This window comes from Antennarius striatus, chromosome 6 (assembly GCF_040054535.1).
Source record: "Antennarius striatus isolate MH-2024 chromosome 6, ASM4005453v1, whole genome shotgun sequence".
NCBI classification, from domain to species: Eukaryota; Metazoa; Chordata; class Actinopteri; order Lophiiformes; family Antennariidae; genus Antennarius; species Antennarius striatus.
Genome location: NC_090781.1, coordinates 5,260,596 through 5,285,000, shown reverse-complemented (window position 1 = coordinate 5,285,000; position 24,405 = coordinate 5,260,596). Strand labels below are relative to the sequence as shown.

At 42.6% G+C, this 24,405-nt stretch overlaps 2 protein-coding genes across 10 annotated transcripts in view; one reads left to right on the top strand and one right to left on the bottom strand.

The window, feature by feature from the left end:
• Positions 1 to 24,405, top strand: part of LOC137596362 (ubiquitin carboxyl-terminal hydrolase 2-like) — a 58,636-nt gene that overhangs the window by 19,459 nt on the left and 14,772 nt on the right. For 2 of the 9 annotated variants that reach the window (XM_068316811.1, XM_068316810.1), the window contains exon 1: positions 17,999 to 21,741. The exons of the other annotated variants lie outside the window; for them this stretch is intronic. In XM_068316811.1, the coding sequence (XP_068172912.1) occupies positions 21,586 to 21,741 (156 nt within the window). In that variant the 5' untranslated portion in view covers positions 17,999 to 21,585. Of the gene's footprint in view, positions 1 to 17,998; positions 21,742 to 24,405 lie in introns of those variants that run through there. 9 annotated transcript variants of the gene reach the window in all.
• LOC137596364 (craniofacial development protein 2-like) lies at positions 11,646 to 16,438 on the bottom strand. Its single transcript, XM_068316815.1, has 2 exons — positions 16,206 to 16,438; positions 11,646 to 16,112 (listed from the first exon to the last, which is right to left on the bottom strand). The coding sequence occupies exon 2, from the start codon at positions 13,903 to 13,905 to the stop codon at positions 12,508 to 12,510; it is 1,398 nt and encodes a 465-aa protein (XP_068172916.1). The 5' UTR covers positions 13,906 to 16,112; positions 16,206 to 16,438; the 3' UTR covers positions 11,646 to 12,507.

The following is a 24,405-nucleotide window of genomic DNA, read 5'->3' as shown; positions in this document are numbered from 1 at the left end:
CCGGGATTCGAACCCACAACCTCCTGCATTCAAGTCAGTTGACTTATATATATATATATATATATATATATATATATATATACACACACACCGTATTATCCGGACTATAAGGCGCACCTAAAAGCCTAAAATTTTCTCATAAACCTGTAAGTGCGCCTTATAATCCAGTGTGTCTTATATATGGATTAATATTCATATTAATAGTGGTTAAAAATATGATCGCTGAAAAAAAGCCGGCAGTCTGGCCGCCAGTCATGCCGCACTCCAATACCAGAGGATTCCCCTCACAAGGCACTCGGGCCTACGCCCCCTAACAACGGTAGTCAAGAGACGTCACCGAAGTCCCGGCTCTGACTGTGCTGCTCTCAGACGCTAGAGCAGACTGTAGGAGCACGGGTGATTACGTAGCAAAACATAAAGAACTTTCAACAATTCTATTTATAAAGTTTGATTGACTGACTGATCTCAGTATTTCCTAACTATTTGGCGTCGGAAATAACCCACTTTAAACTTAATTGGTCTTAAAAATGCCAATGTGCTGTCATCTGGAATCTAGTGACGGTCCATTCTATTCTGTGGAAACACACGGAGAAACTGGCATAAAGGTGAATGAAAGACCCTCAAAGCTGAACTTCCAGCCTTTTCTGAAATTTCAAGATCAGATTCACTGCTAGACAAAGGTGGCAAAGGGCGTGCTAGTTGATAGCTCTGGGCGGGCAGCGGAGGGGCGAATTCAGGCTTGTGTATTCTGCTGTGAGATTCACGGCGGTGAGACACAGACGTTAAAGTCAGTTCTAGGAGTAAAACAGCGTCATATTTGCCAGTAAATTAGCAGCCTGACATTAAAAACTAGTTAAAAATTGTTTAGGACACACAGTAGCAAATAGCTGCACCTCACCTCTGACTGGACTACCGATTGATCGAAACAATATTTAATTAATGAACGAAGACGGACATCGGAGCTGAAATATCTGCTTCGAACTTCAGATCAGGAAATAATTCACTCTGTTTGCACTGACTGCACTTGTAATAAATTTAACCAGTTTTTAATGTCAGGTTTTTTAATATGTGTGTTGACTTCTTTCTAAGATGGCAAAGTGATCAAGTGATCAGGTTTCCTTGGCTCAGAATGGCTTATTGACATAACAGTTGGGGCCATTCAAAGGTAGTCAGGAAGTCATGAATGCAATCATGACTGCCTGAGCAGCGCGGCTCTATCTATTGGACGGATTGCGCAACTACAGCCACTGCAGTTTATCAAATAAATTTTATTTATTTTTTATTGTGTGCGCCTTACAATCCGCTGCACCTTATATATGAAATAAATTATAAAACAAACAATTTATTGAGGTTGCACCTTATAGTGCAGTGCGCCTTATAGTGCGGGAAATGCTGTATATATATATATAATGTATAACTATCTGTGCCGTGCGCCATTGCGTATTCGTGCATCAACACTTGCGACTTCTCATTGCGGATGTAACCCTGGCTTACCCGTAGGTTATAAATATCATCAATATCTGGAACTCTGTGAATCAAGATCTCTAGGTTCAATAAGGAGATTGGTAGTAGCAACTCTAGAGCAGTAAGACCTCCAGCACACAAAAAATACGCACACAGACACCGTGGTGGAATTATAACAGGAACAATATATTTACATATGTCAGTTTTGTTCAGTTTTCTCCCTTTTTTCCTTCCTTCCTTTTGTTCTATCAACGTACGTCACTTTTTCCTTATGCCTCAACTAGGCAATTCAAATATATAAACAATACACTCAAATAAAATTTTGCAAAAATAAAACTAGTGAGCGTACACAGAAAAAAAAATGCAAAAAAGATTATTCAATCAACCATCAACCTTATTATTTCTTAAACCTTTCAATTTGAAGTCCCTTACTTGTTGTTGGGCCCAACAAAAACATATATATATGTATACTGAGATCTCAGTGGGAAAAAACAAAAGAAGTTCCAAATTCGCCATGGAAGGGGGGGGAAAGAAGTACTCCTCCTTGAAGTCTCATCAATTTATTCCTACCGTCCTCCTGAACGGCTCAACTATTGGACAGGGTGAAGTCTTCCCAAGGTTGGTGTTAAGGATCATCCACTTGGTCATCAGGGAGAGTTCTCCCTCAAAAAAACCCCAGCCAGGATAATCAATGAAAAACACTTAAAAGGAAAAACGCTAATTGGCTCTGCTGTGTCTCTCTCTCTTGTAACACTGGGAACACCACGTTATCAACCTCCACGTTATGGGAAGCTACAATATATTTAGAAGTTATTCACTTCGCTTTTTTTTTTTTTTTTTTACTGTTTTTTGTCTGTTGTGAAAAACATATATCACGGAGCTCTCTCTCTCTCTGCGTGCCGTTCCATCCATTCCTCCCGCTTCAAGTGTCCACAGGGCCGTCCCGGCTTTTTTTACTTCCTTGTTCTAGGGAACATCCCCCCTCCACCCAGGGAGCGTCTACAAAATGCATGCATTTAGGGAGTGTCTGCAATAAAATGAATTACTATAAATAACCTGGCTTACAATCTTCCCCTCTAGAATGCATGAGTCTCTGCATGCACAGTTGTACACCTGACTCCAGAGATACATCAGTGTCTGTATCTGCAACCAAAATCAAAGGCACTCCTAACTCATCATAGGTGAATTTGCGAGGCTGACGACTTTCCCTGTTAGAACGTCTGGGTACTATGGACTCAGGCTCCTGTGCTTCACTGTCAACCTCTTCAACTGCAGGCTCTGTTGTGACATTATCTGTGCTATCTGCAACAGGTGGTGTATGTATCACTTGTGGTTCTGGAATATCAATAATGACATTGTCTGGCTGTGTGAGTTAAAATGTGTGTCTGCACTATCCCTTTCAAAGACAACATCAGGAACATCTGAGATGGGATCATTACTAGATGTCTCAGGGATGTGTATAGAGCTTTGGGGCACTGCATTAGACATGTCGGAGTCTAACACACTTTAGGGGAAACAAGTGTCAACTGAATGTCCTTCCCTTTGTAGGAAGGGACCTCCAGTGATGACCTCTGGCACCTGGGTGCTTGGGAACAGTTCGTCCTCATTGCTGCACACCTCATCTTCTTGATCATCTTAATTTAAGGGTGGCTTGTCTATCCCTTTGTCTCTTAGTCTCATTCTACTGGGCGTATCAGTATGAGAATCAATGGTCTCTCCGACAGGTGAACAACCACATGGCAAAAGATGGTCTCTATGCAATGTGCGACACGGTCCTTCTCCTGTTTCTTGTTTCACCATGTAGACAGGGCTTTCTTCAATCCGTTTAACCACAATCTGGATTTCCCTTTCCCATCTGTCTGCGAGTTTGTGTTTTCCCCGGATATTCACATTCCTCACTAAGACCCTGTCTACCCCAAGGAGTTCCGCGGCCTTGACATTTCTGTCAAAACGAGCTTTGTACCCCTCCCCCATCTTCTGGGAGTTCTTGTAGCTAGTGCGTAGCTCTCTTGCAGGCGCTGACAGAGACCTTTGACATATTCTGAGTGGGTCTTTTGGTTCCTCTTATCAGGGTAAATTCCAAGGACTAGATCATTTGGGAGTCTGGGCTGCCTCCCAAACATTAGCTCATAAGGTGAGTATCCTGTTGCGTCATTTCTCGTGCAATTATATGCATGGACTAGAGGTTTGACTAAATCCCTCCAATGGTATTTGTCTTTCTCTTCCAGGGTCCCCAGCATACCTAGGAGTGTCCGATTAAATCCTTCCACCGGGTTTCCCCGAGGATGGTATGGGGTTGTACGAATTTTGTCAGTCCCCATCAATGCACAGAGCTCTCTAATGGTTTGAGACTCAAAATCTCTTCCCTGGTCACTCTAAAGACGACTAGGGTACCCGTAATTGACAATGAAGTTTTCCCATAGAGCTTTCGCAACGGTTCTTGCTTTCTGGTCTTTAGTTGTCACTGCCACGGCAAACTTTGTGAAGTGGTCAGTTATAACTAATACATTCCTTGTGTCCGGCTCAATATACAGATAGTCCATACAGATGAGCTCAAGTGGGTAGGTAGCAGAAATGTTTTCCAAGGGTGCAGCCTTTTGGGGGACAGCCTTCCCCCTGAAGCAACGCTCACACTTCTTGCATCTGTCCTCGATTGCTGCAGCCGTTCTTGGCCAGTAAAATCTGGCACGAGCATTCTTCCATTCCCTGACAAGGAGCTTCACTTCTGGATGATCAAGACTTGTCTCTCTGAGACTCGGTCTTGAGTCTCCAACCAGTAGATGACACTTGAAATAGACGAGTCATCGCTTTGAGCCTCGCACCAGTTGGAGTTTGTCATTGCTGGTACAGCGTCGTCACCAAAAATGTCAGATACTGATGAAGGATCAATGGCGAGAGACTCTCGAACAATAGGCTGTTCGGTGTTGTGGGGTTCACCTTCTATTGTCACACGGTGGCGTTGACACAAGGCTGAGAAAACCTGGTGATTCATTTCAATCCCCGAACCCATGATTCATCGTTTCATGTCATCAATTCTCTCCCTCTCTTTAATGAAGGCTTCGTCCTCACACGATGTGTCTTGAGGCCGCCAAGATAACCCATCTGCATTACTGTTGGCCTTCCCCGCTCTGTACTTCATGGTGAACAGGTAAGTAGACAGATTGGCCAACTAGCAGTGTCCAGCAGCATCTAGCTTGGCGGATGTTAGCACATATGTGAGGGGATTATTATCGGTGAGCACGGTGAAGTTGCTACCGTAAAGGTAGTCACTAAACTTCTCACAAATTGCCCATTTTTAGAGCTAAGAACTCAAGCTTGTGAGTGGGGTAGTTCCTTTCACTTTTCGAGAGCCCTCGACTAGCATAAGCGACAATTCTGAGCTTCCCCTCCTGCTCTTGATAGAGCGCAGCTCCTAATCCATCTCGACAAGCATCAGTATGCAAAGTATAGGGTAGTTGGGGGTTCGCAAAGGCGAGGATGGGTGCAGAGGTGAGTTTTTCTCTTAGGGTCCTGAAAACAGTTTCACATTCCTGTGTCCACTCCTGTCCAAAAGGTAAGTTGGGATTCACAGGAGGTCTGGATCGGTCTCTCTTATATACCCTGCCCCTTGTCTTTGGTGGATAGTAGCCTGCTGTCAGGTTGTTAAGCGGTTTGGCTATCTTAGAGTATCCCTCTACAAATATCGGTAGTATCCTGAGAAGGCCAGGAAACATTTCAACTCCTTCCTGTTTGAAGGGCGAGGCCAGTCTCTCAAGGCTGATGTCTTATCAGGGTCAGTGTGGACTCCTTGAGAATCAACTACCTGACCGAGGTACTTGACTGAAGTCTGAAGTCTGAAGAAATGACACTTTTCTTTATATATACAGCTTTAAGCTATAGTCTCTTATGCTGTTTAGCACCTTCATGAGTCTAACCTCATGCTCTTCCAATGTGTCTGAGAACACGATCAAATCGTCAAGGAACACAAGCACCTCGTTCAGGTGCAAGGTCACCTACACACTTCTCCATGAGGCGCTGGAAGGTACTTGGCACATTCGTGACCCCTTGTGGCATGCGGTTGAATTCAAAGAAACCCAGAGGGCACACAAAAGCGGTTTTTGGCTTATCCTTTTCAGCCATTTCAACTTTGTAATAACCAGATTTAAGGTCCATGACCAAAAATCATCTGGCACCACTAAGGGCTGTGAATGTTTCCTCGATGTTGGGAAGAGCATTTGCATCTCTGATAGTTTGTGCATTTAACTTCCGGTAGTCGATGCAGTCTGATTGAGCCATTCTTTTTCCGAACCAATACTATTGGTGAAGCAAAGGGGCTCTCGGATTACTCCTGCATCAAGCAGTTCCTTAAGATGTTGCTTGACTGCCTCTCGGTCCTGGGGATGAATAGTCCTCGGTCTCTCTTTAAAAGGTGTCTCATCGTGGAGTTTGATGTGATGCTTAACGGAAGTGGTATGATCATATGACAGGTCAACAGCAAAGACTTCTGCTATGGCCTTGAGCTTATTGATTATGCGCTCTTTCCACTGTTCAGGGATTGGTGAATCGTCCAGGTTGAACTTCAGATTGTCAGTCAGACCTGTCCGGACAAGATGAATATTGTCCAGATCCAAGTGGTGTGACCTGTTGTGCTGCACATATCTGAGCAATGATGCTCTTTGGCTGCAAAGTGACACTTTGTTCATTCAAATTCCGCAGGACACGGGAACCTTACTATTAGCCCTGAATGGGATGTCTAATAAAGCAACTTCAAGGAACGTACTGCCCGGCAACTGACGGTATCTATGTGGCTCAAGCATGAACGTTGTTATGATTGGCCTTCCGCAGTCTGACATCTCCCATGATACAACACTTTTGTTTTGCAGGGATAGTAATGGGACTTTTCCCATGTAACCTGACGGGGCAAGTGTAGTTATCAGCCTCATGTACCTGGGCAATGTGCTGGAAAATGCATATTCTCTGGACCCAAGTCTATGAATGAACTCCAGACCATCTCCATCAAGAGCTCATTCGTAGAGTCTGAATAACACTTTAGTGCCAATCAACACACACTGTAAACCCGAACAAGTTAAGAAAACTCAAAATTTTTGTAGCAACTGATTACATAAAAACTTTTAAGTTATGCTGATAATTTTTTGAGTTACAATATACTTAAAAAAATATGTATTCTGTTGACTCAATCCGTACTCTAAGTGCAATATTTTAAAAAAAAAACTTTTTATTATATACATCTTCTTCATACTTAAATGATCTGATTGATACTTATAAAAACTAAATTACATACACTCGAGAAAATTAACTGTACACAACGTATAACATCAGTATCACTTTATTAGGGTATAAAACAGCTCCTGAAAACATACCTTTTAAAAAGGCATTACCAACTGTTACATTATATATATTTTTCTTTTCAGAACAATATATCAAGTTTAGTAAAACTAATCAGCAAAACTGAACAGTATTCAAGTACAACACCTGGAGTCAAACATTTTTTTTTACAAATACATATTTTAGTAGCCTATCATTGGGGATGAACAAACTTTCCCATCTCTGCACAGTACTTTCCCCAAAAAAATTCTTATAAAAGTAGCAGCTTAATAATGTAAAATTGTGCAAATGAGGAAAATGAAAAACATACCAAATAAAACAGAATAAAATACAATAAATCAAAGAAAATATAAATACATAAACTGAATTCCAATTAACAATCCAGGCATACTGATCAATGAGGTCAAGGAGGCAGTACAACAAAACAAACAAAAAATGTACCTCTCATTCTAAACTTCGAAAAAGCCCACATATTCAAAAGTGCTTTCAACATTTTAACTGACATGTCTAATATCAGACACAGATGTGTCTGATATGTATATATCAGACATCGACATACTGTATATAGATACTGTATGTCTATGTCAGACATATATAGACATATCTATATATGTGTGCAGTATATCAGACATGCAGTATATAGATATGTCTATATATGTGTGAAATAGACATATCAGACAGAACAACATGTTCTGAACAAAATAGCTGTAATAATGTTGCTGACATGAATTACATTTATGCATGCCTCCACTCAGCAGCTTTGCAATTCTCAGTTTGTTTATTCCTTTAACAAATAATTTTTCAGAGAGAGTCGGCATGGTTTCAGTGGCTTGTTATCGTCCAGACACATCAACACTTTCTGGATAAATGTAAATGTGCGAGTGAGTTTCTTTGGATAATCTAAATGTAATGAATACATTAAACCAAGAAGCACCACAAATGCATCAGCCAACCTGGGAAGCTCCCTCACAACAACATCATCCTCTATCACAATGGATATATTCTCAGGGCTGAAGCTGATGGAACCAGTGGAGTCAGGAACCACCAAGAGGAGCGCTAGTGGTGTGTCGGTGGTATCCATCTCATCCTCACCCTGCAACACACAAAAAAAAAAATTCCAGAGATGTGACACAATCCTTGTTTGTAGAGCCAAAAATGTTATTCCTTATGATGATAATATATTAAAAACCCAGAAAAACAAAACAAAGAAGGCAATGTAAAAATCAAATCAAATTTGAGGACTGCATTTTGATGCACTGAACAAAACAAAAAAAACAGACAATGGCAGGGTTTTCTGTTCATTTTTACAAATATATTCGGCTGAGTGGCACCACTGAACATAATATTCATACATAAATAGCAGGTTTTGTAGAATTCAGTGTTATCCTCTGTGAGATACACCGGAAGTGCTCGAAGAGCCAGAGTGCATCGCATGTTGATGTCATGTTCTTCCTAGACTGAGAGGGACAAAATATATTACAGAAATATTTTGTCAACATACCCAGTCCATGTCACTGGTATAACAATGTAATGCTTCAGTAATGTTAAAAATAGTAAACTACCTGTGATTCAGCAGGATGATTGACTACTATCAAAGTAACACAAAACAATCACAAATTTAGTCAATATTTGTAATCTGTAATGACAACACATTATGATCACAATTTCCCCATGGGAACAAATCAAACAAACTTACCTCCAAGTCATAAATTCTCAGCATCTCTCGCAGTGCCTCTGCTCCCTCTCCAGTCCTTGAAGACTTCTGTCGATACAGTGCAACTAGTTTTGGTGTGTATTGGTCAAGCTCACAGTAAAAATGGTTGCGTAGATTCACGTTTGTAATGCGGTGGAACTCTGCAAAAACCTGTACACATGTATTTAGGTGCAAAAACAATGGAGCTCTCAAACATTTCAACATGAAACGTTAAATATTAATTACTTTTATTAATCATTAGTAATGAAAACAAACTATACCGTATTTACCTGTGACTGCATTCGCAATGCCGGCCAGTTCTCCAGGAATTCCCTCACCTGTGGACTTCTTTGAACGATATGTTGCCGGCGAAGGGCAAAGGTTGTGTGCATGAGCTTTTCTATCAGTATCTGATCTCTCTTGGTCTTTTCAGTCTCTTGTATGATTTGCACTCTCATTTCCTCCAAAGTTGCCTCATTCTCTCCCCTGGGAAAGTTGGGCAGGTAATTCACCTCAGCTCTTCTGGCTCTTTTGATGTTCAAATGGGGATGATCGTTTTCAGGGTTGGCACGGCTCCTCTTGCCTGCATTGACGATGACCTCCATGCAACCGGATCTGGACATCTTAGTCCGATAATTCCCCATCTTAAATTTCAAGGCCACCTTCCATCCATTTTTACTTACTGGTTCTCTGAGGCGTGGATGAGCTGCTATTAGAGCTTCAGCAGCCATACTCACTTCCTTGTCGTGTGGATATGGCTTGAAGTTGTACATTGTTTCAGCCATGTTTTCCAGGATATTGTGGTTTTGGGCTCTGGTTAATTTCAGTGTCTTCCCAGAACTTTCAAAGGCAGCATTTCCTTGAGCACATACATGCTCAACTTCATAAGAAAAAGTTGGCACAGGGAAACAATCTGGCCAATTCTTCTGACGCTGTCTTAAAGGCACATGTGTCAGTATGTCTGTATCAAAGCTTCCAGTGGAGGATAAATCGCTTTCAGATCTCACCACTTTCAGTGTACCTTTTTCAGGGAGCTCCTGAATGTCCATAAGAACACTGAGCTGTCCATTGAAGTCTGGATCCTCGTATTGAAGGGTAAAGTCACAGTCCACCCTTGGCTTAAACTTCTCTTGCATTATATTCTTGAGCTCATCTACTGATTGTGGTCGCTCGGTTAGAATGAGCTTCATTGCAACATCTGTTGCAACACGAATTTCTGCGGAGCAGCCATATCTTGATATGTATTAATGTACTGTAACAAAAACAAAAACAGTATATGAAGTTAGTTTGACTGTGATTAAGAATCATCTTTGAACAAAGCTATTAGCCATTTATCCTAAATGAGCTGAAATTTCAGTGTAATAATATGAACCGTTTTAGTGTTAAGAGCAGTCTTTCATCTGTTCTGTATGCAGAGAGAGGCAATGTGTCATTGAGCTCTTTTAAAAGGTGGACAGTCAAGTTCTCTGGTGAAAGTTCATGCGATCTCAGAAGCTCAATGTAATATGATGTGTGTCTCTTGCAAAGAAAGACAATTTGGTTATCAACAAAGAGAATCTGTTCAATTTTAGAATACTGAGGAAATCCTCCCTCGTGTCCCACAGACACAAACAACTCCACACCATAATCAGTTCCATCAACATTGCCAACCGATGTGCTGTAAATCATGCTACTGTCTGTCTTAGGGGGCGGCAGCGGCTCAGTGGTAAAGCGGGCGGTAGAGCGGGTCGTGCTATGATTTAAGATCGGCGGTTCGATTCCCGCTCCCGCCCCCCCAAAAAATACCCGGAGGTGAGCTGACACCTCCCACTGTCCCACCGGAGCACTGCCGAGGCACCCTTGAGCAAGGTGACATCCCCTTTACAAATTGCTCATTTGAGGCGCACCAAGAAGGAGCTGCCTGCCACTCTACCTCCCCTGCATGCCTACAGGCCCCCTTGTGTATGTGTGTGTGTGATACAGGGGCCTGTACTCACAAATATATATGTATGCATGCATTTGAATCAGTAGCTAGAGTGTGCGTTCTTAATTTCCCTCCGGGGATCAAACCAGTATATAAAATGAAAAATGAAAAAAAAAGTTCCACATATGCCTTTGCAACGTCAGGAAGCCCTGACACCATCACAGATGAGACGCTTGATGTCTGCTGGTGAGGTTTGAAGAAAAATGGGGCACTGAGAGAGTATGCCATCATGTGTTGGTGTCTGTTTGCTAATGTTTTTAAAACATTCTTGAAGTTTTGTGTGTCATGTACCAGACGCTTGAAAAAGCGGTGTTTTCCCTCAAATCTCATTGTCCACAAGTGGACAAGAGGTCCAAAACAAAGTATGAGGTCAGGGTAGTGTTCAGTGTAGTGATGCTTTGGTCTGAGTTTGAAATCAGGAAAAACCTCCTGCAGCATCTGTCTCTTCTTCTTCTTTTCCTTTCGGCTTTTCACCTCAGGGGTGGCCACAGCGAATCATTTTCCTCCATCTAGCCCTGTCCTTTGAATCCTCTTCTCTCACACCAACTACCTTCATGTAGTACCTCATTACATCCATAAACCTCCTTTTTGGTCTTCCTCTAGGCCTCCTGCCTGGAAGTTCAAAACTCAACATCCTTCTACCAATATATTCACTATCTATCTTCTGGACATGTCCAAACCATCTCAGTCTGGCCTCTCTGACTTTATCTCCAAAACCTCTAACATGTGCTGTCCCTCTGATGTACTCATTCCTGATCATATCCTTCCTGGTCACTCCCAGAGAGAACCTCAGCATCTTCATCTCTGCTACCTCCAACTCTGTCTCCTGTCTTTTCTTCAGTGACACTGTCTCTAGGCCAAACAACATCGCTGGTCTCACCACAGTTTTGTACACCTTTCCTTTCCTTTTAGCTGAAACTCTATCACACATCACACCTGACACTTTCCTCCACCTGTTCCATCCTGCCTGTACACGCGTCTTCACCTCTTTTCCACACTCTCCATTGCTCTGGACTGTTGAGCCTAAGTACTTAAAATCATCCACCTTCTTGATCTCTTCTCCCTGTAACCTCACTCTTCCACTTGGGTCCCTCTCATTCACACACATGTACTCTGTCTTACTGCGGCTAACCTTCATTCCTCTCCTTTCCAGGACAAACCTCCACCTCTCTAGCTTCTCCTCCACCTGTTCCCTGCTCTCACTACAGATCACAATGTCATCTGCAAACATCATAGTCCATGGAGATTCCTGTCTAACCTCGTCTGTCAGCCTGTCCATCACCATAGCGAACAAGAAGGGGCTCAGAGCTGATCCCTGATGCAGTCCCACCTCCACCTTGAACTCCTCTGTCACACCTACAGCACACCTCACCACTGTCTTACAGTCCTCATACATGTCCTGCACTGCTGTAACATACTTCTCTGCCACTCCAGACTTCCTCATACAATACCACAGTTCCTCTCTGGGCACCCTGTCATAAGCTTTCTCCAGATCTACAAAAACACAATGCAGCTCCCTTTGGCCTTCTCTGTACTTCTCTATCAGCATCCTCAAAGGAAATACTGCATCTGTAGTACTCTTTTTTGGCATGAAACTATACTGCTGCTCACATATGTTCACTTCTGCCCTTAGTCTAGCTTCCACTACTCTCTCCCATAACTTCATTGTATGGCTCATCAGCTTTATTCCTCTGTAGTTGCCACAACTCTGCACATCTCCCTTGTTCTTAAAAATAGGCACCAGCACACCTCTCCTCCATTCCTCAGGCATCTTCTCACTATCTAAGATCCTGTTGAACAACCCAGTCAGAAACTCTACTGCCACCTCTCCTAGACACTTCCAAACCTCTACAGGTATATCATCAGGACCGACTGCCTTTCCACTCTTCATCCTCTTCAATGCCCTCCTCACTTCATCCTGACTAATCTTTGCTACATCCTGGTCCACAACAGTCACCTCTTCTAGTCTTTGTTCTCTCTCATTTTCCACGTTCATCAACTCTTCAAAATACTCTTTCCATCTTCCCATCACACTACTGGCACCTGTCAATAGACTTCCATCTCAATCCTTAATCACCCTAACCTGCTGCACGTCCTTCCCATCTCTATCTCTCTGTCTTGCCAACCGGTATAGATCAGTCTCTCCCTCCTTACTGTCCAACCTAGCATACAAGTCATCATAAGCTTCTTGTTTGGCCTTTACTACCTCTACCTTCACCTTACGCTGCATCTCCCTGTACTCCTGTCTACTCTCCTCAGTCCTGTCAGTGTCCCACTTCCTCTTGGCTAACCTCTTTCTCTGTATACACTCGTGCACCTCCTCATTCCACCACCAAGTCTCCTTATCTACTTTCCTTCCAGATGACACACCAAGTACTCTCTTACCTGTCTCCCTGATCACATTAGCTGTAGTTGTCCAGTCATCTGGAAGCACCTCCTGACCACCCAGAGCCTGTCTTAACTCCTTCCTAAAAGTCATGCAACACTCTTCCTTTTTCAGCTTCCACCATTTCGTCTTCTGCTCTGCCTTTGCCCTCTTGATCTTCCTCACCACCAGAGTCATCCTACACACCACCATACTATGCTGTTTGGCTACACTCTCACCTACCACTACTTTGCAGTCACTGATCTCTTTCAGGTTACACCGTCTACACAAGATGTAGTCTACCTGTGTGCTCCTACCGCCACTCTTATAGGTCACTCTATGTTCCTGCCTCTTCTGGAAGAAAGTATTCACTACAGCCATTTCCATCCTTTTTGCAAAGTCAACTACCATCTGTCCTTCTGCGTTCCTCTCCTGGATACCAAACCTGCCCATCACCTCCTCATCAGCTCTGTTTCCTGCACCAACATGTCCATTGAAGTCTGCTCCAATTACAACTCTCTCACTTCTAGGCATGCTTTGCATCGCTTCATCAAAGTCCGACCAGAATTTCTCCTTCTCCTCCAGCTCACATCCTACCTGTGGAGCATACCCGCTAACAACATTGAACATCACACCTTCTGTTTCTAGCTTCAGACTCATCACTCTATCCGACACTCTTTTTACCTCCAGGACATTCCTAACAAACTCCTCCTTCAAAATAACTCCTACTCCATTTCTCTTCCCATCTATACCATGATAGAACAACTTAAACCCTGCTCCTAAACTTCTAGCCTTGCTACCTTTCCACCTGGTCTCCTGTACACACAGTATGTCTACCTTCCTCCTCTGCATCATGTCAACCAACTCTTTACCTTTTCCTGTCATAGTTCCAACAGTCAACGTCCCTACTCTTAGTCCTATACTCTTGGTGTTCCTCTTCTCTTTCTTCGAGCGAACGCACTTTCCTCCTCTCCTTCTTCGACCAACAGTAATCCAATTTCGACCGGCGCCCTGTAGGTCAACAGCGCCGATGGCGGTCGTTGTTAACCCGGGCCTCGACCGATCTGGTATGGAAGTCATAGGTTTGATTCGCATCTTTGATTTTGCAAAAGTTTTACGCCAGATGCCCTTCCTGACGCAACCCTCTGTATTTACCCGGGCTTGGGACTGGTACAATAAGACACTGGCTTGTGTCCTCTTGCGGCTACATTCCCTGCAGCATCTGTCTATGATCCTGTATCTTCATTTGCAGATACTGGATGGATTCATCAGTAAACACTGGGCAAATCATCAGCTCTACTATGTCTTTCAAATCCACGAGTACACTCCATGCTCCATCGTCCTCAGGAACTTTACTACCACTGATCAATGGGAGTAGTCTGAGCAAAGTCGCATTTTCATGGCCATTGCCACCAACCGTGTTCTTGACAATGAAGGTCTTTGGGATAGGCTGAGGTCTGTCAACCTTGTCTGTGTGTTTGTAGGGGAATGAGACAATTTTTCGGTTCAAATACTCCAGAGTGAAGTATTTATGATGGATCATTTTTCCAATACACAGCGCAAGCTCTACAGGCACAATGCCCTCAAGAAGATCGTGCAGGACATCTGGTGGGAAACCTGTGACTGTATGAAAATACTGTAGACCTTGTCTCAGAACACAATCTCCCTGAACACCACTCTGACCCGGAGTAACCCCATGCAATGCAGCATCAACATCGACATCATGACTGGCTTTTTTCCGCACACTGAATTCTCCACTCCCAACATCATGAGCCTGAATTTGGTCTTTGGTAGATGTGCAGAATCTGCATATATACCAAGCTCTGAAACACTTTGTAAATCCTGCTAATGCATGAGCTGCAAGATTATCAGCCACAACATAAAAGACTGTTCCCTTTACCACTTTACCAATAGACTCAATAAAAACACCGTCTTGCTCAAGAGTTTGGATGTCTCGTAACAAAGGACCAAACAATCTTTCATATCCAAACCATTGAACGTCAGATGCCTTACATAATGCGGCTAACTGAAGCACATACAATGATGATCTATATTTACTCGGCAGATCAGCAAATACCCAGTAGCTTCAGATCATCTGAGGAAGAGAATAACTCATTCTCCTTATAGTATGAGCCATCTTGGTGGCTCATGAAATAACCTTCCTGTGAGATCTTTGTTTCTCGAATTTTGTCCAGAATGTCTGTATGTTTAAACATTTTCTGAATCATGTCAAGAAGAGGAACATGGACTGTTGTGTGTCCTGGCTCCAGCACATACTCTACAGGCTTCACCACCGGGTAGTTTTGCTCAACAAATGTTTTCCTATTTTTAGTTGAATATAACTCTTTATCTTTAGCTGTGGCATTTACAAGAATGTTGCTTTCCAGAACAGCAGTTACTACATCATCTAGAGTATTTTCACTGGCAGCGATGTCATGATGTTCTAAGACTTCTCTGATAGATTGTTTGACTAGAGGCTGGGACAGGGAAAATATTTGTGCCAGATGTTCGACGATGTCCTGAGTCGCCAGGTCAGACACATGAAGAATTATTCTCATCTTTAAGAAAAGCGATGCTAAACTTTGATGCAGCTGTGCTCTTAAAGTGTCTGTGTCACATTGATTCTCTACCTCAACAGGGTCAAAGGTGTCAATGCTCTCACACTGAGCAGGTCCCTCCTCAACAATTTCACCAGCAGGTGTGCCTGGCGTACCATTATTTTGGACACATACATGTTCATATCAAAATCTAAACTGCCTGCATGGTATCGGCTTTTGTGTGCATTGAAAGACGAGTACGCATTTGTGCTGTAACTGCAATTACTGTATGGGCATACTACCACCTCATGATTTCTTAAATGACTCCTTAAATGAGAAAATAGTGATGCCGCAGAAAATGTCTGTTTAACACCACACAAGGGACATGTAAAAAATGCACTTCTCCACTGTGATCCAGTCACATTTATTCTGCCTGTATCACTATGAAACCGTGACAAATGTGTTCTAACTATAGTAAATGACTGGAAAGTACAAATGCAGTCACTGTACAGGCATTGTAGAGTACTGACTCTTGAGAAGTGGTTATGGTGCAATTGATAATGCCTAAACAAGTTTGCACGTGTGTCCAAGGATACAGAGCACAGCTTGCACTTCCAATCCATTTACTCCTGCTACCTATAATTCAGACAAAAATCAAAATAGGTAACCAAAAAAAAGAAAAAGAAAAAAGGTAACTACAAAGTTGGGAGTTGGTGAAAATGGGTTTGCATACCTTGAACTGGTGCAGAAGCGGTCACACAAATCCTGCAGGGAGAGATTAAACAAAAGCAATTTATTTCCAAATCATGATGAATCACAATAAAGTGCTGTTTTTAAATTAACAAATACTTTACTTACCAACACTGTTCCTCACCATGACAAACTGGTCATATCCAACTGCACTATGGTACCATAACATAAGAGAAAGCACAAACAAATTAATGTTGTTTTAAGATGTAAGTGATTATGCCTAGTATGTTGACAATAAAGTTGACTATGACTATTATTTTTTTAATTCTTTATTGCCAAGAGCAACTTTGTTAGATAGCTCTTCTCAACATATTATGATTCTATGCAATGTCTAATAAAAAATAAACTTTCACATACTACTTTCTTTAAAACATTTCGAAGATATCTGAAACAAGTCGTCCTCTGCACATGTAACAGATGTGGATGGGCAGGCCAAGAAGAAACATCACAAATTAGTTTTTATCTTAAATTTTGATGTCCTGTTGGAGACAAGTTATTTAGTCTCCCCATGTCTTCTTTCTGCGCCTCTGCTTCTGGACATGCAAAACAACACATTTTACTCTCCAACATCTCCACATCGCGGTCAGTCACATGACCCGAAACTGTCTCAGTTAGCGCCAAAACCTAGCTCGGGACAATTAACGGAATAAACTCAAAAAGAAACAAAACGAAACTGCTAGTAACAGAACAGCATTTTAACTTGTTGCTATATTCCAGAGGTTACAGTGTGGACAGTTCAAATTTGAAGTTTAAACAGGAAAATAGCGGAGCAGCGCTCCCACACACAACCTTTTCAGTGTCGGGTGAACTAATGAACACGCTTTTGATTTAGTTGCCTGCAATAGTTATGAGCTTGTAGTACTGTTCGGGTTTATAGTGCAGGGATTCTACTGTTAAATTGACATTCTAGGACAACAAGTGCCAGTGTACTTAGTTCCTCTTCCTCACCAGTGATGACCTGGGGAAGGGTAACATGAGTCCTTATATAGCCGAGATAGGGAACTAGCTGCCCCCCTGCTCCCTCAATTTCAAGAAGGGCATGGATTGGTTTTATGGATAGATGAGATAGGTGGTTCTTATGGAAAGACTCAGAGATCGTTGTAACTTGTGAGCCGGTGTCTATGATGGACTCACACGGCATATTCTCAAGGAGGACTGAAGCTGCACAGTGAGGGCCAAACGAGTCCTGGGGGGATGGACTGCTCTTTGTTATTGTCAGTCATTGTCTGTGTCATAACTTTTCCTTGTGCTTCAGTGCTGTGAACTAGGGATTTGGGACAGGGGTTATTTTCGGCTCCAGCTCCTGCACGTCCCACAACAGGAGCTGCTACACAATTAAAGCAAAAAGGTGAAGCAGTCTGTTGAGCCAGGAACTTATCTTGCCTCTCCTTGAGCTCCCTATTCTTCCGGTGAACTAGTGTGGGATTTGACTCATTTGAACATCGGGCAGCAATGTGATCGTCTTCTCCACACTTGAAGCAAAACCACGCTTTTGTTATCCCAGGAATTCTGAAGGGTCTCCTCATGCTATTGCTGCTCATTGCAAGACAGTCTTGTCTGTTACTTTCACCCTTCCCAGGGATGTTTTGTGTCAGCTTTTCAACTTGCTTGGTCAGTTGAGCTATCTTATCTTCAAGCTTAGAGGTTTCATCTTGCCTTGGTTTTAGTACTGGGAGGGGCTGACTGTCATGAGTAGGGTTCTTGGGCTTTTGAACTAACATTTCCACTTGTTTAGTTAGCTCGTTCACTTTCTTCTTAAGGTGGGAGGTCTCGCTTTGTTTCATATTGGGTGAAAAGGGTGGCCCCTTATGGGAGGGCATATCAAAAATGGAATGAGCCTGTGCAACAGCTTTTGCAGAGCCCAGATATTTTTTCATTCTATCCAGCTTTGCTGATCTGCGGTCTTCCTCAGTTCTCAACATGAGGAGTAGTTCAGGAAAAGATGGTGGATTGTTTTTTTTAAATGATCCAATTGCAAGCTAACTATAATGGCTTGGTCCCAACAGCCTCTAATGAACTGTCTGAGTAACTGGTCATTTACACTTTGAGCAGGGGCTCCCCCTCTAGAAATTGCCCTAGTGAGAAGGTTGTGCAGTCTATTCAGGTATGTTGAGGGTTTTTCCACTCTGTCTTGGTTAGAGCTGAGAAATGCTGCAAAAAATTCCTCTCCATCCTCCACAGCACCAAAAGCTGAATCAAGTTGAGTAACATACGTGCTTGGTGGTGAGCTAATCCCAAGGGATCTCACAACATCAGCAGCTGGACTCAATAAACTTTCAAGGATCTCCCTCACATTTACACTGTCATAAATGGAAGGATCACTGAGGACGAGGTCAACTTGGGTGCGGCAGGTCTAATAGTCGACCTCACCATTGGGCCTCGGCATCCAGCCAGAGAAGGTGCGTATCCTGGTTTGTGGGGACGATGAACTGGTTGTCTCATTTCTGATAAAATGTTCAACAATCATTCCCTGGATCAGAGGTGGGTTGGTAATATTGCCATCAATGTGAACCTGGCTTGCTGGTGTGTTAGGGGGGGTACTGGGAATGTGTGTGGGCTCTACAACTACACTTCTATGGCCTGTGGTGTCATGCTTAGATGTGTCACTAGTCTGAGTCGTATGTGGCTGTGTGTCACCGTTCTGTGAATGGGTTGCAGGTGTAGTAACATCACTTTCTTGCAAATCTTTAAATACACTTAGGAAGCCCACTATGCTACCACCTGCAACACCCTTCAATTCAGCAAGGGTCCTGTGGGCTGTCTCTTTACCAATATCTTCTTAACAAATTTCATTAATGGTTCTCACAGACCACACTACATCGGGGTTTTTGGGGCTTTGTATGGTACCTAGAGTACCGGGATCAATTTTACAGATGGCGCCGTAATATTTATATTCAATCAGAACTCTACCCTCTGGCTGTTCTGTTTCATTGGAAATCCTTACAATCTGTGTGATTTCGCCATTAGTTTCAAATACACTTGTTAGGTCCTCATCTGTCACAAATTCTTCAACCCCTGTTACATACAGGGAGTTGCGGGCATTAACTTCAAAACGATCGCAAAGATCCATAACTGCTCATTGGAATCGCTAAATCACTTAGGTGTGTATTGTGTGGTGGAAGATCAGGCAGCTACTATTAACCAATCTCCCGGGTTTCGGCACAATTTGTAACCCTGGCTTACCCGTAGGTTATCAATATCATCAATATCTGGAACTCTGTGAATCAAGATCTCTAGGTTCAATAAGGAGATTGGTAGTAGCAACTCTAGAGCAGTAAGACCTCCAGCACACAAAAAATACGCACACAGACACCGTGGTGGAATTATAACAGGAACAATATATTTACATATGTCAGTTTTGTTCAGTTTTCTCCCTTTTTTCCTTCCTTCCTTTTGTTCTATCAACGTACGACACTTTTTCCTTATGCCTCAACTAGGTTATTCAAATATATAAACAATACACTCAAATAAAATTTTGCAAAAATAAAACTAGTGAGCGTACACAGAAAAAAATGCAAAAAAGATTATTCAATCAACCATCAACCTTATTATTTCTTAAACCTTTCAATTTGCAGTCCCTTACTTGTTGTTGGGCCCAACAAAAACATATATATATGTATACTGAGATCTCAGTGGGAAAAAACAAAAGAAGTTCCAAATTCGCCACGGAAGGGGGGGAAAGAAGTACTCCTCCTTGAAGTCTCTTATCAATTTATTCCTACCGTCCTCCTGAACGGCTCAACTATTGGACAGGGTGAAGTCTTCCCAGGGTTGGTGTTAAGGATCATCCACTTGGTCATCAGGGAGAGTTCTCCCTCAAAAAAAACCCAGCCAGGAAAAATGAATCAATGAAAAACACTTAAAGGAAAAACGCTAATTGGCTCTGCTGTGTCTCTCTCTCTCGTAACACTGGGAACACCACGTTATCAACCTCCACGTTATGGGAAGCTACAATATATTTAGAAGTTATTCACTTCGCTTTTTTTTTTAAACTGTTTTTTGTCTGTTGTGAAAAACATATATCACGGAGCTCTCTCTCTCTGCGTGCCGTTCCATCCATTTCTCCCGCTTCAAGTGTCCACAGGGCCGTCCCGGCTTTTTTTACTTCGTGGTTAGGGGAGGGAACGTCCCCCCCTCCACTCAGGGAGCGTCTACAAAATGCATGCATTTAGGGAGTGTCTGCAATAAAATGAATTACTATAAATAACCTGGGTTACACTGATTTTTGGTAGGCAATCACATGATACCATATGCGCATTATATTGGCTGATGGCATTAAGAAGTGTGCTACGTTCCGTGACTCTCAGACTTCCGTGAGACACAAAAGTGCTTTGAACAGTCGATAAGAGTGTGGGAAAAGGTAATACAGATAGAGGGTTGTTTAATATCAGTATGGGGAGGGTTCATAAACATTTAAATTACCACAAATAATAAGATAAGTTTGTGGGTATATCACAGACACGTTATTAGCGTGTGGTTCCTGGAATTGACCGTGAGTAATGAGTATCTATCCATCCATCCATCCATCCATCCATCTGTATATCTATAAATACACACACACACCTACACACACACACACACACACACACACACACACACACCTTCACGTAATTACTCTGTTGCTGCCCAATGTGGTACTTTCCCTGTAATGAGGCTCTTCATTGTTGTTTCTATCCTTTGGCAAATGTTGATTTCTGTTGACAAACTTTATGCACTTTGGTAAAGCTGTGCTAAATTATAAGCAAAACAGTAATTGTTCCTCATCCCCATTATATAAAACTCATTGCTACTTAACCCTAATTTCTTACATGAGCGACCAGACACTCATTAATGACTATTCACAGTCAGATTTAGACCCGGCGAGTCTCACTGTCATAATCAGTCATAATACAGCAGGGACTGACTGTCACAATTTATTTTGTCATAGTCCACAATTCATCTCCTCATCTCAGTGATGATCTGACATGATCATCACCGAGATGATCAGTGTGCTTAGAGCTTAGCATTAGACCTTCAGATGCTTCCAGCAGCATGGAGAGGGACGGGCCATGACGTGACACCCGACCGCAGGCGGTCGTGACGTTAAAGCCCGACTCAGCTGAGCGGAGGAGGCGGCTCTCAGCCAGTTACCGGAGAGGGAACAACGCAGTCGTTTACTACTACTTACTATCATTTAAAGACGTGTTGTAGTGACTGAAGATCGGTACAACAGCCTGCAGCTCGTCAGTTGCTATCTCATGCTTTTTATCAGATTTGTCGCGCTTCGTTGGGTTATTTTGAAGGAGTGAATCACGCAAGTCAGTCAGCCACAGGTATTCCGTGTGATGTGATTTATGAGGTCCGTTCCATTGACAACGAATGAAGAGGCCGCTCGGGAGTCAATCAGAACGGGGGAGAACGTCTGCAGTCGGGAACGGCAAGATATCAGGAGCCCCTCACCAAACCCTGGCTGTCGTCTAAATAAACTGGGCTTCATCCATCCTCCAGCATGCCGGGCATTCACCGCTCCTACGCGGTGACCGTCCCCGAGGCGCCGGTCGCGGTGTTGCCCTTCCTAAAGCAGGAGGTGCGGAAGAGATGCAGCAGCATGTCCGGTTCGGTGCTTGTCTCAGCCGTCGTAGGGCTTCTCATTAATCAGGCGAAGGTAAGAGTCGATATCCTGAAGAGAACTCCACCGAAAAAATAGATCCGTTAGCCCGTCATGACACTCAATAACACTAATGTAAAACTAAGATAATGTGTGTTTAATATTATACTCCCAAATATGAAATGTTCTTTATTTAGCACACAGCAGCAGATCGATATTGTGAAATCGTGACACCGTAATAATCGTGATGGATGATCATGATATAAAAACGTAGCTACAATATCACCTCGTCTTAATTTTTTTCATAATGTACAGACTGATTTTGTTACTAAATATTATGTTGTCCTTGGTCAATATCAGGCGTTTGAGGGGCGTTACTGTGGAGATAGTTTAATGAAAGAGGACATAAATGGTTGTTGCACTGCTTATGCTATGAATCCTGTCAGTTTTATGTCCGGAAGTAAACCGCTCTTTTAAACCACTGTCGTCCCTACCAGGATCAGCAGGCCTTCACTGGCAGGTCTGTAGTTATGTAACCTCCGTTTAATCCCCTCCATACCCTACCAGCTACTGTACTGCTCTTATGTGAGCCAATGAAGGCACATAATGGAAATGCCGGATTAATTGTTAAACAGCATTTAAATGAATGATGCCTTTGGGTTGTACTTATTTGCAATTTTAATTTTTCAAATATCGCCCAGATAAAATTGATTTTACCTGCATGGAATTACTGGCATAGTTGGAATTTTTAAAAAAAATGTTTTGATGTAATTATGTGTATTAAACCTCTGAATTAAATCATGTGGTTAGAATCACTGGCACAGTGTGAATTGTCCATCTTTTTATTAGGTGGTGGATTTATCAAAGATGAAATTACTTCATCTTTTGGCTTAGTTGGTTTGACTAAATAGATCTAAGAAAGAAGAAAGAACTACACTTTAATGATCCCTTTGGGGAAATTATGTTTTCACTCATGGTTTAGTATGTTAGTAAACATGCATATACATATGTGTACAGGCCCCTGAAACAACCAAACGGGACCTGTAGGCATGCATTTATTTAGTGAGTAAATACAAGGGAGAGGCAGAGTGACAGGCAGCTCCATCTTTGGTGTGCCCTAAATGAGCAGCTTGTAGAGGGGACAATACCTTGGTCAAAGGCACCTTGGCAGTGCTCAGGATGTAGGGTGACACCTCCTACTGCCAGCTCACACTAAATGTTTTTGGTCCGGGTCTTGAACCAGCAACTTCCAGTCCCCAGTCCAAGACTTAGTGGACTGAGTTATTTAAGTTTGGACATTCTACTTTGGAAGTATCAATCACATTTTTGATTGTTTTATAATTTGTAATCTAATTACATAAGTCAGAGAAATATGTCAGGAATCAGAGAAATATGAAGGCTGGTAAATGAAATGATATTCTTAAAATCACTTTAACTTCCGAGAGCCTTTTCATTACAATTGCCCTAGAGAGTATGAGCGTCTTTATTGAGCAGATGAAAAAGGCACTCCATTGGTGAGAAGAGAAAAATACGGAACATTGAAACAAAGGAGTGACTTTTGTGGCTGTGCCATTAGTGTGTGTAGCTTTCTGTCCAGATTTCTAAGCTGATAGAAATGAAAGATCACACTGTTCAATTTAGATTTATTAGTGTTTTGTGGACATGTCAAATATTCCGGCCATCGGAACCTTCTCTGCAGGTTAAATCACATCTCTTCTCTGGGCTTGTGCTAGCTATTCGCCACTTCGCCATAGGTGAAGTAATTATCAGATTGGCTACAAGATTTTTAGACTGTGTAGCCACAGTGGCGGTCTTATTTTTACAGAAAAAAGGCTAAAACTTCCAACTTTTTTGCTGTATCTGTGAGCGGCAGTGCTAGCTAGTGAGCGGCGCTAGCGCTGCTACTGCTAGCACCGCTACTGCTAGCACCGCTACTGCTAGCACCGCTACTGCTAGCACCGCTACTGCTAGCACCGCTACTGCCACCAGTGAGCGGCGCTAGCACCGCTACTGCCGCTAGCGAGTGGCGCTAGCGGAAATAGGGCCGCTATTTTGATTTTATGTTCGATTTTTACAAGCTGAACCCGGGAATTGGTGTGCGACAAGGCGAGGATGATCGATCAAAAGAATCCAGTGTTTTATTGTAGAGTTTGTGTTAAAATCCTCATTAAGTATGACTATCTTCACAGAGTGAATGCAAGTTTTCAATTGTTGAATATTACATTCACAGCTGCATAAAGTAGGAAAGAAATAAAGATAGTTCAGCTTGAACTGTTGACTTTAGTGTATTTTTGTAGGTAAACTGAACAGAAGATTTTGCCCTCAGAATGTACCAGAATGCAGGAATACAACGCCATTTTCTAAAAAATTTCCCGGGGGAGGCCCCCCAACGCCCCCTGCGACGAGCATCGGTTGTCCACGCACTGCGCCGCTGTCTTGGCCACACAGTGGGGCTTTTTGTGGCTTGCTCAATTATTTTACACTGAGCCACTGTAGCTTAGTCATACTAGCTCCTAGTGCAAGCCCAGCTCCTATGTGAAGCTATTTACACACAACAAAAATTAACCATAGCCAAAAACAATTTCATGTAAGCAGTATCATTAAAGAAGATGTCAGAATTTTCTGAGAATCCAGTATATTGCTTTGTACAGTGTTGCATGTTAATGTGATTCCTGCTGAGTTCACATTGTGTGGAGGCTTTTACAACAGTTTTTGATCAAA